Source organism: Daktulosphaira vitifoliae, unplaced genomic scaffold (assembly GCF_025091365.1).
Source record: "Daktulosphaira vitifoliae isolate Bord-2020 unplaced genomic scaffold, ASM2509136v1 Scaffold_3, whole genome shotgun sequence".
In the NCBI taxonomy this organism is placed as follows: Eukaryota; Metazoa; Arthropoda; class Insecta; order Hemiptera; family Phylloxeridae; genus Daktulosphaira; species Daktulosphaira vitifoliae.
Window position 1 is genome coordinate 9,487,361 of NW_026099574.1, and position 17,044 is coordinate 9,504,404.

Here is a 17,044-nt window from a genome sequence, read left to right on the forward strand (position 1 = left end):
ATGGAAATCTGTAGTGTTTAATCACAAATTAGTAATAATTTTAATGTATATAAGGCCTAGTACGTTATTGATAATTCGTAAAAATAATTGAATTTTAAATTTGGGGGGGCCGACCCTGGGCCACATTAAATCTAAGGGGGGCCAGGCCCACCCATGTCTACGTGCCTGCCTCAAAGTAACTACATGAAATAAGGTTGTTTTTAACACTGTATTCCACAAACTCTTTAAGTCAATAAATACTCGAATAATTTATTACTGAATTTTGACATTACTAATACTTTACATAGATTCCATTAGTTTGCATTTTTATATACATTAAAAAAGCTTTGTATTTACCAGTAATATTATAAATTTTTTGAAGAACATAAATAATTAATATTTTATGATAGTATAACAATTTATTGCTAAAATAGTTATAACAAGTATTGCTTATTAAATATTTTGGTATAGCAATTTGAAAATTATAGTGATGATTTTAATATTAAAAAAATATTGTTATTGTTTATTATTACAGCACTTACTATATTTGATCAGTTTAAAATACCCTATTTATTCACAAATTCAAAATTAATTTGATATACTTATAATAACAGAAAGGTTTGTTATGATATTCAATTATGCAGTTTATAATTTGTACAGTTTTTATTATAAAATTGTATAAATTTTAAGTAGTGTAGTTGCTCTGTAATTGTATAAATTTATAATATAAACCATAATACTATTTTAGAAGATAATTCTGATACATAAAAAAAATACATTACGAATTGTACTAAAAAAACGACTAAATATTTATACATAAATATATATATTTATATATATATATTTAATTATAAAAATGTTTCTTTTAGTTTGCAGGACTGCTGACATATTTCCTCAAAAACCTTTAAGACCAGACCATGAGTGATTTTGGAATAAGAAAAAGAAATTAACAAGTTATCACACACTAGGTTGAAACAAAAAGAAATGGAAGATGAGAGTGCACATTGGAAAAATAAGAACGTGGCAGTCCTTTACTGGGTCGGATAAAACTCAAATAAATAATATAATATAATAATGATCATATCAACTTAAACAATGACATTAAAAACAGTCTTTTCTTATATATATTTTTTTTTTTTACAACTCATCGTGAGCCTCTTCAGATTTTGATGCAAGTTCTTCATCTTCTTCATCCTCATCTTCATCAGCTGCATTGTCTTCTGACTTTTTAGCTTCTTGTTCTTCTTTCTTTCTTTCTTCTTCATCTTGAGCTTCTTTCATTTTCTTTTCACCCTCCTGAAATTAATAATTTTTTTAGTAAGTTTATTTAATTTAAACATTTTATTATTATTTTATCTTACAAATCTAGGCTTCCAAATTGAATTTGCCTTTTCTTTAGCCAATTCAATATCATCAGTGATTAGAATATTGTTGAATATGGTACCAGATTTAACTTGCCACAAATCAAAACCAATAGCACATATTTCTTTTCTAGAATATAATTTATCATCTGGTTTGTATTCTGGGTTATCAATTTCAGGGTGTACCCAAACTCCCTGAAAAAAAAATTGAGATAACAAAAATTATTTTTAATTTATTTTATTAATAATTTGGATTATTTGAAAATTACCTTATAATTGGGATTATCAATCTGCTTGGGTTTCCATTCACCTTTAAACTCAGGATTATCTATCATTCCAGGTTCCCATTCACCATCCATTTCATCATCCCAATCTTCTGGTTTAGTTGCAGCAGGGTCAGGAATATGCTCGGGCTTATCCCAGTCTTCTGGTTTCTCATCATTTGGATCATCAATAGTTGGCCTTTCATCCCAATCTTCTGGTTTCTTAGCATTAGGATCCTTAATTTTTTTGGGTGCTAAAAACTCCCAATCAGCTTCTAGTTCACCAGATTCAACTTTTTCATTGTCAATTAAAACTTCATAGGTATTGTCAGGTTTCACAATAAGTGTATAGACATGTGTATAGACATCATCTCTACAGCGAATATCTTTGTTAATTAACAAATTTTTATCATTGTAACTGAAGATAACATGTACTTTTTTGGTTCCAGGTCCACAAATATCAGGTCCTGAAATAGTAATAATAAATTAAAATAAATATACAATTTCATTTAGAGTATTAAATATTTTATACTATAAATATTGTATTGTTAAAATATAAAATTAATTATATAACATGATTTTATTACAAACAAAATACCAACAAAATAATCTTAATTATTATTTTACTGTATAACTATTATAATTATTTTAATATTTATGAAAAAAATTCTTAATAAGTGTAGATTTTATATTTTTTATCCATTTTTATTAACAAGTTAAAATTTATAACTACATACAAATAAAAAATGAGTTATATTACCTAAAATATTTAAATATCTAAAAGGTCTACACAAACTCAATTTAAATATACATAAAAAAAATTACTGAGAAAACAAGCAAAATTATTTTGATTTATGATAATTTTAAATTACAATTTAGGCTGATATAATAAACACTTAGAGTATGATCAAAAATAAATTATTATTTTTATATATATATATAACAATAATTTATTTCAGCAATTAACTTAGCAAAAAATAAATTTATGATATTATCTACAAGGTGATCAATATATATTTTTATACTATTGTAAGAGCAATCACAATAGTATAATTCTACATAAAGGTAGAATGACCTTACATTTTTAAGCTTAGTATAAAATTACTCGTTATAAAAACCATTTATTAATACAAAAATTATTNATATATATATATATATATATATATATTTGACTTGCTAAAATAATAGACAATTAATTATAAAAACAAAAAAAGTATAATATAAATAAGGTATTTATAAAATAAATCAATATCTATTTAACATAAATGAGTTTAAAAGAAAACGTATTTAAATACATACCAAACATAATTTCATAAGGTGTTTCACCGTGCATTTTTTTAGGTTCAAGAGCACAGTTGAACAATTTTACATAGCCACCACCACAATCAATGTTTTGTTCATGTTTCACAGTGTACTGAATAACTAAGTTTTTGCCTTCATTGCTAAACGGCTGGAATTTTCTGGAAACAGCATAAAATCGAGCATCTTGAGATGTTTGGATACCTTTATCAGCTTCGGCATCATTATAGAATGCACCAGAACTATGTTTAAATTTTCCAAACTCTTTTCCTGGGTGTTCAGAGTAAGTCCATTCAGATTCCCAGGTGTCTGTAAATAATAATTAAATTGATTTAAACTATATTTTAAATAAAACTCATATATAATTTTTTTTACTTAAACTCACCATCAGGGAAGTTTTCCTCAAAGTATATTTCCGCGTTAACAATAGCTAAACATAGCAAAGCACAAAGTGCTAAATTAGTCGACACTTTCATTGTTCACACCTATATTACTAAAACTATTGTAAGACAAATTGTAATAGAATCACCACACTACCCCAGTTAAACTTCTAACCTACGCGGTCACGAGAAAACCTAAAAATGAAAAGTAAAGAAACAGACTACTAAGAGTTATAAATGAACGCGCTTTCAATTACCAGTGACGACGATGGCAGCCGGGAGTTATCGTACTTAGGGTTTTTGAAGTCAGCCAGATGGACAACTATGATTGGTTCAATCTGACAGCCAACCGGTGTACAACACGCTATGCCGATCGCCGTGTCGACCGCATAACCTTAAAAATGAACTATGTAACACTATTGACCACTTTGATTCCCGCGATAATTCAAATATTATTTATGAAAATATTTTTTAATCCATAAAAAATGAGTAACTGTAAAAATTACTTGTTTTTAATATTATGTTCATTAAACACCGATAATGCTTATTTTAAGCATAGTATAATATTATATTAGTTTAGAAAAAACAGATTAATATTTGCATAAAAAAGAAACAACTGTTTTTGAACTATAAAATGTTTACACAAAATGTAAATACATCACTAAATAAATATTAACTAAATTAGGAACTCATGATCATAGAAAATACAGCTCTAAAAAAAAAAAAGATAATTGTAGATGAAATAACATTTTCTTTTTGAAACAGTTATTTAAGTCATATTTAGCGAGCATAATAAATTTCTCAGTTTAAAACTCTGTTCCAGGAATTATTTTTATATATTAAACTCTAATTCGTAGAACACATATTTTATTTTTTTTAATTTTAATTCTAAGACTTAACAGTTATAAATGTATATAGTTTATATATAGTGAGTCAAATATACTTGACTCGCTATATATAGCGAACTATATTCGAATATAGTCTAGAAAAAATAATTAGTCTCTGGAATTATCATTATCTTACAAACCTTTCAGTACAGTTGACATTAAAAAAATGTTTGAACAAGTAATTAAACGATACTTGACTCACTGTATATACAGAATGAAACAAATCTATCTAACAACTCTTGTAATTTTTAATCCAATGATTATTTCGCTCTAATATTTTAATTAAAATTTTTTACATTTTATTCTACATGAATGAATAAACAAACTGTACCTATGGGTACTTCATTCTAGTCATGTAGCGCGGTACACCTGCGCATGTCACTTAACATTTTGTCATAACAATGTCTTAACATTTCTGTCGATCTATCAAAAATTTTTGGAAACGTTTTTTGTGCTAAACAAATTTTATTAAGAAAATTATTTATTTTCTCTTTAGACAAATACATGTATAACATCATATACATATTATAAAAAGTAAGTTCCAACACCACTAATTGCACCATTGATCTACTATATTATCTACATTTTATGTGTCACTATATTTCCTTTATATTATTACAAAGAAATTTTTTACTGGAAAATAGAGAGCTCAGCTAAATCAAACAAAACTATATTTAAGCCTATATTTGGTTGATACATGGAAGACATACTACTAATATAAAACTATTATTTTCTAATAATTTACCTGTTTTTAATGTATGTCTTCCAGTGCACATGTACAAAATTTATAACCGACCCTAAAATTTCTATTAGATAATTGATTATAAATATATGAAAATTTGACTACAATTTTATTTTAAAGGTATCACACAACTAAATGAAAGTCATAAAAAATATCAATTAGTGATATAATTAGGTATGTAAACTATTTACTCGATTGACTATTTAACGTCTTTGAATATTTAATACAATTCTTATTAACAATAATAGTCTAATATTGAACAAATATTTTAAGTATGTGTACGACCATAATTTAATTTTAATTATGTAGTAACCCAAAAAATGTTATATTTATTTTCGTAAATGATTAAAAAGCTTAAAATTTATATTTCAAAATATCCTAGCTAATATTATGTAGCTCCTCAAAGTTAATCTACTTATTTATTTTAAAACTCTTTAATAATATTATATAATTAAATAACCTAATAATAGGAAAATAAGTATCACGAGTATCTAGATTATTAGAATTAACGATAATAATTAACTCAAATTCACGTTCAAAACATTTATATATAGATAAATATTGTAGTGTATAAATTCTTAAAAAATTAAAAAATGTTGTGAATATATCTAGTGCATGACAATATTTGAAAAAGTTTATTCATAACATACAATGTGAAAGATTTTGGATAAGACATTCATAAACTTTTTCAGGAACTATCGTAAATTTTAATTTTTTGTAACGAAAAAATTTTTTTGGTTCAAAAATCTCTACAATAATGTCGAGGGTTTAGAATTAAATAAGCGTATAAATAATTTTTAATAAATAAAGTATTAATTTTATACTTTTCACACGAGTAAAATTAAATGTTCCATTTAACCTAATCAACAAATTATATTTTCTCTTAAAAAATATACCTCTCAATATAAATAATTAATTAAATTTTTCTTTTTTCATTTCTCATGGGGATAAAAAAACTTAATTTTAATTTTTTTAAATAGGAATCCTTATTTTTAATTTGATAATGTATTAGAAAAAAAAATAAACCATTTTGTCGTATCATTTTTTTTATTCAATCAACTGTTTACATTTTAAGATAGTATAAAAATTTGGATTTCTTAACACCATAGGTAGCAATAATCTGTTTCAATAGGCCATAAATTTATTCTTATTTTTTTTGATATATGTTAATAAAAATCTTCAACACCAATGATCAATGATAAACTTGCATTGAATATAAGAGTACGTGTTTATTAATAGACATAAGTTGTTAAAGATAAGATTGGTGAGTTGGATAATACTTTATTCAATAAACACTAATATAATATACATATTATGCGATAAAATTGCTAAATGAAGACTTATAATACTTAAAAATGAAATATCAATTGCTAATTGATCATAAATTACTACACTTTAGAGAGAGTGGACGTTTGCCCCCTAATATGTAATGTCGCTCATTTTGATAAATTGTTTTTCAATTAACTTGATAAAACCAAGCCAAGACTAACAAATTGTATAACCCCTTGTAGTTTAGCAAATGCAAATTATGTATTTACACTTAGTTATTAATGTATATATGCCAATTAATTTTTAAAAGTATTGATTCACAACAGAATTAGGAAAAGAATTACTCTAAGAATTTTACTTGAGAAACCAATCATACATAAAACAGGACCTTCGATGATTTTTTTTAATTTTGCTCAAACAAATTTTATTCTGAATCGCTAATTGTTAAAATATTAATAAAAAGAAGTTAGAATTTTTATTTAGTTTTGCATTGTTGTTTAAGCAAATTTAAAAAAAAATTATACACGTACAAAAAAATTCAAAGATCGCCATCATTTACTGAAAGGATTTAAATCCATTATTAATTAAAAAATATATATATTAAGACAAAACATTTAATTTTAAACACAATTTTTTCTATAACAAAAACATTAAATATTAAAATAATTTATTTAACCAAACGTAGAAAACAAACTAACATTTCAATATTAATAACATATCGTGCAATGTAAATTGTTATCATCTTATATCTTATAACAATCATAAAATGTATAACCATATATTTATGAGGGACCCCAAGTCAAAGGAGCCTACTGGGAAAATTCAGTAAATCACCAAGTCTTTCCGGGCCTGTATTAATCCAATTATACGGCTTTGCGATTTAAGCTACAAATATTTATATATCTACTCAATTCGACTAATTTATTAGTAAATTAGCCATTAATATAAGTAATTTTTGTTTCCGTTGGAATTAAAATTATTTTAAATATTCCTTACCCTTAAAAACAAATTATTAACATTAAATCACGAGAAAGTGATAATGAGATAACAGCACTCACTAAGAATTTACTATTAATATACTGTTTTTATATCATTTTTCTATATATATGTATATATAATATTTGGAAAAAATGAAATTTTAAATTATAAATAATCAATTAGCAATTCTTCTTTTTTATTCAGAATAAGTATTCCAAAAAAAACTATTAAAAAGAATATGATTCGAATGTCAATAAAAATATACATTCAAAATATAATTTGGATACTTAAAATATGTTTCAATTACTATGACAATATTTAAAATAAAATAAAATTTGTAAATACATATTATATATATATATATATACAATATATAACTTGTACATTATATATTTATATTAAATATATTTTATTAAAATGAAAAAATTCATGCCAAGATAATTGAGCACTAGACAATCCTACGTTTGATAAGTTTAATTGAAGGATTAGGTTATTTATAAAATAAGAAACTAAAATAAGTATTCAGTATACATGTAATCGAATACATATTTTTTTAAGAATACCATAAAAATGCAAATAAAGTATTGAAATATTTTTATTAGAATATTTTACAAGACTGATGAAGTACCATTCATGTTAATCAATTTTAGTTTATTCATTTAAAAATATGAATAATTTTCAAATAGCGTTTCCTTGAAGTATTCATTTTAATGTTACAAAATATTAATATTTAACATTTGATTTGAGAATTGCCACTAAGAATTGTTTTCATTTCAACGCTTTGTTTATGTGTTACTGAATGTTATGCATTTGTTAACACCTGTGCTTTTTATATCTCGCGAATAGTTGAGGTATAATATGAATAATATATTTGTAATCATATAAAGATTACCCAGACAAGTTATTCGGCCAATATATATTTATAATCGATACTTTTGACATGGAGTTTTTATATATATGTTCTCATAAATGTTTATTGTATGATAATCCTCAAGTTAATTCCTCCACAAATACAATTTTTTAATTGTACATGGATGTTATTGTGCGTGTTTAAAAAGACGTTAAGACAATCGATAATTTCAAATTTTAGTTTTATTTTTTCATAATTTGGAGTGCTAAACTTCTTGTTATCACAATGGATAAGCCCACAAAAAAATGCAGTTTACAAATTGACAAATTTAATTCGTCTAAAAAACAATCCATATTGATATACATTTCTTCTAGTGGGCTGCTAACCAATAAACAACCAAACATTTAACAAAAAAAGGAAAACTCCACACCATTACAAATCAAAACTATAATTAGATAATTGCTGTAAATTATTTCAAAAGACATTTGTTTTTTTCACATTTAAATTTAAAAAGTATAATGAAATTAAGAGAAATCACATGCATATTGCATTTGCATTCACTTATATAGTAGGCAATGAGCCAAATTAAAAATCTTATGCAATGAAAACACATCGTATTGAAAACCTTGTAAATAATTCTAACGATGTTGTTGAAACGTTGTATTAGTTTATACTCAACTTAACTGCTTTAAAACTGTATGCCTCTCAAAAGGAAAATCTACACAATAGTAACTCGTTTTGCAATATACTTATTTAATAAACATTTATATTCAATTAATACAATAAGTGGAACAGTGTTGATGAGTAGTGGAGATGTCTTACAACAAAATATTGAACTTTATCGTGGAATATCTGACAAATTTGATTGGACAAGAACTGGTATGTATCTTATACTGTAACAATACTAAATAACTGAAATGAATTGATTTATTATTTCTAGGTAGAATATCTATAGTAGGAACAATTTTAGGAACACTGCAACATTTTTTTTATTGTCAACTAGACAAACAATACCCTGGCAAAGAAATGAGAATAATAGCAAGAAAAATAATTTTAGACCAAGTTTTATGTACACCAGTTAATATATTCATTTTTATTTATGGCTTGGGTCTTTTAGAAAACAATACGTGGACTGAAATAAATAAAGAACTCAAAGAAAAATTCACAACTATCTTTCTGGTTAGCTATACTTAAATATTTCAATATTTATATGAGCATATTACATGGAATTTAACAAGAACTAAACTATAGTTGTAACAATAAAATTTACTAATATATTCAATTAGGGATTTTACTTAAAAAAGTAATATTTCTATAATTCTTTTTTAAAATTTCAACAAGATTTAAAACTGAAAAACAAATTGTAATGGTAACATTGTATTTTTACTTAGTAAGCATGTGCTGCCATTATTTTAATTTCAAAAGTTAAAATTACCTAACATAATTAATAAAGCGAAAATTTACATAGAACACACGCAGATCTTTTTATTAATTTTTTTAACAAGACATTAAAAAGATCATAACATCCAATTTAGTGTAATAAATTTTAAGTACAAATGAAAAATTCCAATTAACATAATTGTATTATTAAAACTGTTGATAAAAAAAAATTAGTTTTTGAATAGTACAGAAGAAACTCAATTATCTGACATCATCAGGAATAGAACTGAAATATTTACAGAATTATGTAAAATTATACAAAATAATTTTTATATATTATTTATATAATAATTTTAAATAATTATACAAAATAATTAAAAAATAATACAAAATTATATTTTTCTGTTTATAATATACTTTATTTTATATATTTTATAATAGGTAAAACAATTTAAATTTTTTACATAGTGCTTTGACATTAAGATTTTAAGGAAGGAGACAAACATTCTATATAAAAATTAGTATTTTTAGAAACTGTTTTCTATTTTTACAAAGAAGTAGCGCCTGAATGTCATATAATGATGTGATGAACAAAGAATGATGCTTGATTGAGTTTCTACTGTACTTTATTTTTAAAGATCTTTTAAACTTTGAGAAATTAACTATCAGTTTCTACAATTTTTTAATGATTTTTTTTTTATTATAAGGTTGATTGTGGAGTATTTATCCCAACACAGTATATTAATTTCAAGTTTGTTGACCCAAACTATAGACTAATATTTATAAATGCAGTATCTATCATATACGATACATTTTTATCATATATGAAGTACTCAGTAAGTAGAACTTTGAATAAGATTTTCATTTACAAAAATTACAAAAAAAGTTATTATCCATTTCAGCATAACAAAATACAAACTACAGATCAACAAGAACAAACCTAAACATTTTTAATTTAGGCCATTTGCAAGAAAAAATAATATAATTAATAAATATATATATTACATGGTAAAAAATTTCTAGTAGAATTTTTTATACATAGTCACTTTTAAATTCTTAACTATTATAATTAATTGAGATCATGGACTCCAGATGCAACTAACTGCCTAGCAAGCCAATCAAGTCCATCATGAAGGCCATTTCCACTTTGAGCATCACAAGATTGTATATGCCAACTTCTTCCGCAACATAACTTATACAAACCAAATAATTCTGTTATTGTTTCAACAGTTACACAACCAGGGATATCCTATAAAACATCAAAACATTGAGTTAAATTTATTTTTGAGCAATTTATACATCAATATGTACTTGTTTGTTAGCTAAAATTAATAAAGCTGCATCTTTTAGTTCTTTTTCTGTCATAAGTTTTGCCAATTCATTGGAAGATTCTAATAATCTTGGTTGATCACTTGAATCTATCACAAATACAACTGCCTGTTAATAATTATTATTTTTAATTAGTACTATAATAAGTTTATTAGTTAATTAATTGTGTAAATACTTGTGTATTAAGATAGTAATGTTTCCATAATGGCCTTAATTTAGGTTGTCCACCAACATCCCATATTGTAAATTTCATATTTTTATAGTCAACTGTTTCTACATTAAATCCAAGTGTAGGAATCATAGTCATAAATTCATTTTGTTTCAATTTAAATAAAACGCTAGTTTTGCCTGCTCCATCTAAGCCTAGAGTAACAACACGTATTTCCATTTTTGGCCCAATGTGTACTCTATTGTCCTACAAATATTCATAATTTAAAATTTGTTATAATAATACTTACAAATAAAATGTTTACTTTAGTAAAAGTTATTGGTATACTAGAATCTGGTTGTATTTGTTCTTGTCCAAGTTCGGTAAACATTTGTTTATGTTTTTCAATAACATTCAAAGCATGGTTTATATCAACACTAGCAGATAGAACACGAGTATCATCTTGTCTCACTGCTTGTTCACATTGCACACATATTACTGCTACTTGTGATAATGATGATGCTAAATCTTCTTGCAAACATCGCAATGAAGCCAATCTTTCTCGAATGTGTGTATCAACAGCGCTTAATGCAGCAGCTTCTTGAACTTGTAAAGTTTCTCGTAAATGTTGGAAATAAAGTTGTACTCGGGCTCGTGCCATACAGCCTGTACCAGTGTTATTTATTTCATTTTCAACAAGATTAGATGATTCTCCACCTTCTAAGCGTAACATAGCTTGATCTGTAAGAAAATATATAATTGATAATCACTAGTTTAAGGTATTTTTATACCCCTGAAAGAGGGTCAGAATACTTCCACAGTCCCTATGCTAGTTGTAAGAGGTGACAAATAAAAATGTATTAGGTCGACAGCCTGTGTAACATTTTTTCAATAAATATAACGAGTTCTTAACAAAACATAGGTGGATTGTCTCATCTCAGATATACATGGAGACAACAGGTAAGAGGAAATAACGTAGTTATCTAACTAATTGTGTACAGACCTACCAAATGCTTTTACTGTCAACAGTGTAAAGACTTCATCACTAAATTCTAAGTTAAACTAGTGTCTAGGTACAACAGATATTTATAAAGTAATAATAAGTATGTGGAATGTTGGAACATTAACAAGTAGGAGTAGAGAATTAGTAGAAATATTGAAGAGGAGGAAAATCAATATTTGTTGTATGCAGGAACTAATGGAAAGAAGCAAGAGAAATGGATAACGGGTATAAAATAATATATTCAGATTAGAAAAATACAAGGAATGGTGTAGGAGTAATAATGGACAAGAGGATAAAAAGTAAAGTAATAAACATAATCAGAAAAAGTAATCTAATTATAATAGTAAAATTAATTTTTGAGTTATGAAAGTAGTATGTAAATATGCTTCAGAAATAAGATGTAAAGAGAAATACAAAGAAGTTCCTTGTAGAAAAATGGATGAAGTATGCAAGAAATACCAAGTAATGAGGATATGGTGATATAAATGTATATATTGGTAATGAGAGGAGAGGATATGAAAGAATACATGGAGGGTATGTTAAAGCAAGAAAAATGAAGCTGGAAAAAAAAATAATTTAAAAAGAAATAATTTACCCAATCTCTGAATAGTTTCATTAATTTCTTCCATTAAATTTCTCATTAAGGGTCCAGCATTTTTCACCATAGTACGTATATTTTCTGCTTCTGCTTCAACTAATGCGTGCTTAAAATTAAAAATAATATTTATATATAAAAAATAAAATAAAACTACCATATTTTCAATAATTACAAGTACATTTTTCTATATTTGAGAGGTATATCAATAAAAGTTCACTTTTTATAAAAACGAGAATTTGATATTTTATTCAAAACTTTATGTTACTTATTTTTTATAATTATGATTGAAATCCCAAGACCAATATTTTAGGAAATTTAAGCCATTAACAAAATAATCTATATACACAGTTTATTAAATCAAACAAATAAAAACACAATTTTTACATTTTAACTAATTCTAGATGTATAGCTTCAAAAAAAAATAAATAAATAATGAGGCTAAATCATTGAAGTAAATATAGAGTAAATAAAATTTCTTTGATAAAACTTAATTTTGTTTTTACTGAAAAATTGAAAAAAGGACTTAGATTGTTGTGTCTTTTAGTTAACTTATATCCATTTATATAATATTAATATATGTAATTTTTACAATTATTTATAGTACACTATAGAAGTAGACAAATTAGATACCAAACCAGTAGATACTGTGATTATTCAAGTCTATATGCCCACATCAGAAAACGAGGAAGATGAAGTAGAAAGAATATATGAAGAACTAAATGGTTTAATAAAGACTGTCAAAGGAGAAGAAAATCTTATAATCCTAGGAGACTTTAATGCCACTGTGGGGGAAGGGAAAGAAAAAAATATTGTCGGCAAGTATGGACTTGGAATTAGAAACCCTAGAGTTGAAATATTACTAGAGTTCTGTGTACGGAATAATCTAATAATAACAAACACACACTTCCAGTATTACAAAAGAAAACAATATACGTGGAAAGCTCCCGGCAACATAAGAAGACCACAAATAGAATATATATTTGTAAAAGGAAGATAAAAAAATCAAGTTAAAGACAGTAAAAGTTACCCAGAAGCCGATATTAATAGCGATCATAACCGGGTCTTGATGCATTGTGAACTTTTAAAAAGTTACAACTGATAAACCTGAAAGTGGAAGAAATCAAAAATTCATACAAAGAAAAGACAGATAAAACTATGATGGAGACGTATGATACAAAAAGTACTTCAAGCATTGAGGAAAAATGGGGAAATATCAAACGATGCATATTAAAGAATGTGGATGACATTTTAGGAAAATTTAAAGAAACTAATAGAAAAGGATGGATAAACGAAGAAATCCTAAAAATGATTAATTAAAGGAGAAGTTATAAAAATACTACAGACCAAAGAGGGATGGAAAAATACAAGCAACTAAAAAATGCAATAAATAGAGAATGCAAGAAAAGCAAGGAAGTATTTTTAAATAATATTTGCCAGGATATTAATGAAGCACTAAAAGTTGGACTAATGGATAAGGCGTATGGGATGGTTAGAAGATTTTTTAAAGGAAAGAAAAGTTAAAACGGCAAGTATTAAAGAAACAAATGGCAATATTATATATGAAGAAGCAGAGGCAGCAAAATTTTAGTAAAAGGACTTAGAACAACTATATTGCAAAGAAGATATGACAATAGACGCAAAGATAGAAGAAGAAAGTAAGAGTGACACGGAAGAAGTAGACCAAAGTATAATTAGGGAAGTGTTTGATAAGGCATTATTGGAGCTGAAGAACAAAAAAGCACCCAGAATTGATGAAATTCCGGCAGAACTTTTAAAAGATTGTGGAAAAAATAGCAAAAAGATTATTTATGAACTGTTCCAAAAAACCTATGAAACTGATTTAATATAAGATTTGCAGATGACATAACGGTAATAACAGATAATGAAGTGGATCTACAGAATATCTTAGAAAAAATGAACTCAACAATGAAAAATGAGTACAATATGAAAATAAACAGGGCAAAGACTAAAGTCTTTGTTTGCAGCCGTAACGAAAGAACCCCAACTCAAATTACATTAGATGGTGACACATTAGAGCAAGTAAATGAATATAAATACTTGGGAAGTAAGATAACAGAGGACGGTCGTAGTACCTGAGAGATCATAAGCAGAATAAACCAGGCTAAATGTGCATTTCAGAGCAATAAAAATATGTTCATATCCAGAAATATTGATATGAAAGTGAGGAATAACCTACTAAAGGCTTATGTTTGGAGTGTAACACTGTATGGAAGTGAGACATGGACCATAGGTAAAATAGAAGAATAAAGACTCCTAGCGTTTGAGACTTAGTGTTACAGAAGGCTACTAAGAATAAGTTGGACAGAACACATAACAAATAAAGAAGTTTATCGCAGAGCCGGAGAAACAAGGAGTTTTCTGAAGACATTAAAAACATGAAGAGCCAAGTTAATTAGATAAGTACTGCGTCATAACAGTCTACTAAGCAGAATAATAGAAGGTGCCATTGAAGGGAACAACAGCAGAGGGAGACCACCACTGGATTACATTAGTCAAATAGTTAGAGATATGGACTGCAGATTTTATTGCGAATTACAAAGGAAAGCTAAGAAGTGTCAGGAGTGGAAAATTGCTGCCAACCAGCCTTTGGGCTGTTAACAAAAAAAAAGAAAGTAGAAGTATTAAAATCTATATCATACCTTATGATTTTTATGCACACCATAATCTTTACATACAAAACACATAAGTGGAGGAGATGGTTGATGACAAGTGTCTTGTAAACATGTAAACTCAGCAACATGAGATGGATGTAATGGACAACGAGGTCGTTCTTGTGGTTTTTCTGATAAAGGAACTCTTCGATGTTTAGCTAGAGTCCGTGTACTGTGTGTTTGTTCAGAGCAGTAAAAACACAAATTTGTACAACATACTGTACAATAAAGGACAGCTGTATGATTGTCATTTTCATCACAAAGTACATGCAACTATATAATATAGAACATTAAAATTTACTTAAGAAGTTTTATAAGTCGACAAATTCATTACTTGTTCTTCTTTTTCCATTGTTTCAGCATTCATGTAGGTATTGATGTTAATTTCTGTTTTGTTATTTTTTTGTAAACGTTCTAATAATTCTAATAATGCAAAATTTTTTTTTAATCCCCACACACCAGATGATCCAACTGGTGTTGTTTGTCTATCAAAGGGGCATTGTACTGATGAACACCGTTGATACAAACGTATCAAACATGAATGACATATTGTGTGACCACAATATAAAAGTCTTGGAACTTTCTCTCCTTGGAGGCTAAATATATCTTCACATACTCTACATTCTAGTAACTGTAAAAATTAAGAAAAACAGATTTTATAAACAAAATAAAGTGACAAATATAAATTAATGAGATAATTTTAAGAATATTTTTAATGAAACAGTCAATTTATTTATTTTTGAATTAAACTAAAAAAGATAAATGTATACTTAAGAATTAGAATTATAGAATCTAGAATAATATATATATGAAATATTCTAAGAGAAATAATAAATTTACAATCCCCATTTGTTCATATTTACTCCACTTCAGCTTATTAACACTTAAATATAAATTTTATTTTATCTATAATTGAAAGTTTTGCTACAACATCAACTTTTAAATAACTCATAAATGAAAAATTTGAGTAGTTCATATCATTCATATTTAAAAATAATGTTTAAAATATATATAATTTATTCAAAAGGTCTTCTTTCTACTACCACAAACTGACATAGTCATTGCAATTTTACACATTGTTATATGCTATTGTGAAGTATTTTGAGTATTATGAAAGCAGTAGTTTTTATATAGTCAGTGACATATGATTCTTCTACACAAAGTTTAAAAATTATTTTATAACTAGAATATTACATCTATTTTGTCAGTAGAAGGTGTAGCTCTAACAAATGTCATTGAATTATAATCAAAATTACTTCCACTCATAATGCTTTATTGCTAAGACACTGTACTTGATTGAAACATAGATGTCCAAATATAATTAATATAAATAAGAAGATGGATTATAATTATAAATGCGTAATTGTCAATTTATTTTTAGTGAAATATCTGCTGTTAAGTCTCATTAAACATTTAAGTTGAAACTATTAAAATTAAAATAAAATATTTCTATAATATGATAATCTCAATGTTATCTTTTGTTATTAAATTAATATATCAGCTGTCAAATAAATTCATGGAACTAAATATTAACGAATAAAAATTTAAAGTAATTCCTTTGGCTCCTTCGCCAAAAATTTTAGTTGTTCTTATTTGGAGTATTAGATAAGAATTGATCACTTGTAATTCATATTATTTAAAATCAAAAATATATTTAAATTAATATTTTAAATCGAGCATACGATTTGATATTTATTCCCTGTAATTATTACGAATGTTATGAAATTTCTACTCGGATAATCCTTCTATCACCTCAATTACCTAAAAAATACTCAAATACAATTCAGAATTTCTTATAGTTTAAGCATTTTGCAGAGAACAATTTTTTTTTATTTCATCATGGAAAATTTTCGTATGAATGTAAACTATATTAAAAGATGGCGGTCTTATCACTTCACTTATCATC

The 17,044-nt window shown here is 25.9% G+C and overlaps 3 protein-coding genes across 5 annotated transcripts; 1 reads left to right on the plus strand and 2 right to left on the minus strand.

Moving 5' to 3' along the window:
* Nucleotides 1–1,100: 1,100 nt before the first annotated feature.
* LOC126900406 (calreticulin) lies at nucleotides 1,101–3,566 on the minus strand. Its single transcript, XM_050676093.1, has 5 exons — nucleotides 3,288–3,566; nucleotides 2,903–3,211; nucleotides 1,610–2,070; nucleotides 1,341–1,535; nucleotides 1,101–1,275 (listed from the first exon to the last, which is right to left on the minus strand). Exons 1-5 carry the CDS (start codon nucleotides 3,376–3,378, stop codon nucleotides 1,117–1,119), a joined length of 1,215 nt encoding a protein of 404 aa, XP_050532050.1. The 5' UTR covers nucleotides 3,379–3,566; the 3' UTR covers nucleotides 1,101–1,116.
* Nucleotides 3,567–8,126: 4,560 nt separating this feature from the next.
* Nucleotides 8,127–10,418, plus strand: LOC126900412 (mpv17-like protein 2). 2 transcript variants are annotated; one of them, XM_050676106.1, is made up of 4 exons: nucleotides 8,127–8,887; nucleotides 8,949–9,187; nucleotides 10,096–10,224; nucleotides 10,291–10,418. In XM_050676106.1, the coding sequence occupies exons 1-4, from the start codon at nucleotides 8,707–8,709 to the stop codon at nucleotides 10,330–10,332; spliced, it is 591 nt and encodes a 196-aa protein (XP_050532063.1). In that variant the 5' UTR covers nucleotides 8,127–8,706; the 3' UTR covers nucleotides 10,333–10,418. The 2 variants fall into 2 exon arrangements, with proteins under 2 accessions (XP_050532063.1, XP_050532062.1); XM_050676105.1 differs by having other exon boundaries at nucleotides 8,129–8,887; nucleotides 10,096–10,332.
* Nucleotides 10,314–16,587, minus strand: LOC126900398 (E3 ubiquitin-protein ligase TRIM23-like). Of its 2 annotated transcripts, XM_050676081.1 has the most exons (8): nucleotides 16,333–16,586; nucleotides 15,473–15,769; nucleotides 15,127–15,411; nucleotides 12,464–12,572; nucleotides 11,191–11,606; nucleotides 10,893–11,132; nucleotides 10,700–10,825; nucleotides 10,314–10,637 (listed from the first exon to the last, which is right to left on the minus strand). In XM_050676081.1, the coding sequence occupies exons 1-8, from the start codon at nucleotides 16,402–16,404 to the stop codon at nucleotides 10,458–10,460; spliced, it is 1,725 nt and encodes a 574-aa protein (XP_050532038.1). In that variant the 5' UTR covers nucleotides 16,405–16,586; the 3' UTR covers nucleotides 10,314–10,457. The 2 variants fall into 2 exon arrangements, with proteins under 2 accessions (XP_050532038.1, XP_050532039.1); XM_050676082.1 differs by lacking the exon at nucleotides 10,314–10,637 and having other exon boundaries at nucleotides 10,699–10,806; nucleotides 16,333–16,587.
* Nucleotides 16,588–17,044: the final 457 nt, after the last annotated feature.

Coding starts and splice junctions, on each gene's coding strand:
- LOC126900412 (XM_050676105.1), top strand. CDS start 8,707: ATGCCTCTCAAAAGGAAAATCTACACAATAGTAACTCGTTTTGCAATA. Junction 8,888..8,948: donor ATTTGATTGGACAAGAACTG/GTATGTATCTTA, acceptor TATTATTTCTAG/GTAGAATATCTATAGTAGGA. Junction 9,188..10,095: donor AATTCACAACTATCTTTCTG/GTTAGCTATACT, acceptor TTTTATTATAAG/GTTGATTGTGGAGTATTTAT.
- LOC126900406 (XM_050676093.1), bottom strand. CDS start 3,378: ATGAAAGTGTCGACTAATTTAGCACTTTGTGCTTTGCTATGTTTAGCT. Junction 3,212..3,287: donor TGAGGAAAACTTCCCTGATG/GTGAGTTTAAGT, acceptor TATTATTTACAG/ACACCTGGGAATCTGAATGG. Junction 2,071..2,902: donor ACCTTATGAAATTATGTTTG/GTATGTATTTAA, acceptor TTACTATTTCAG/GACCTGATATTTGTGGACCT.
- LOC126900398 (XM_050676081.1), bottom strand. CDS start 16,404: ATGAGTGGAAGTAATTTTGATTATAATTCAATGACATTTGTTAGAGCT. Junction 11,133..11,190: donor TACCAATAACTTTTACTAAA/GTAAACATTTTA, acceptor GAATATTTGTAG/GACAATAGAGTACACATTGG. Junction 10,826..10,892: donor ATTACTATCTTAATACACAA/GTATTTACACAA, acceptor AATTATTAACAG/GCAGTTGTATTTGTGATAGA.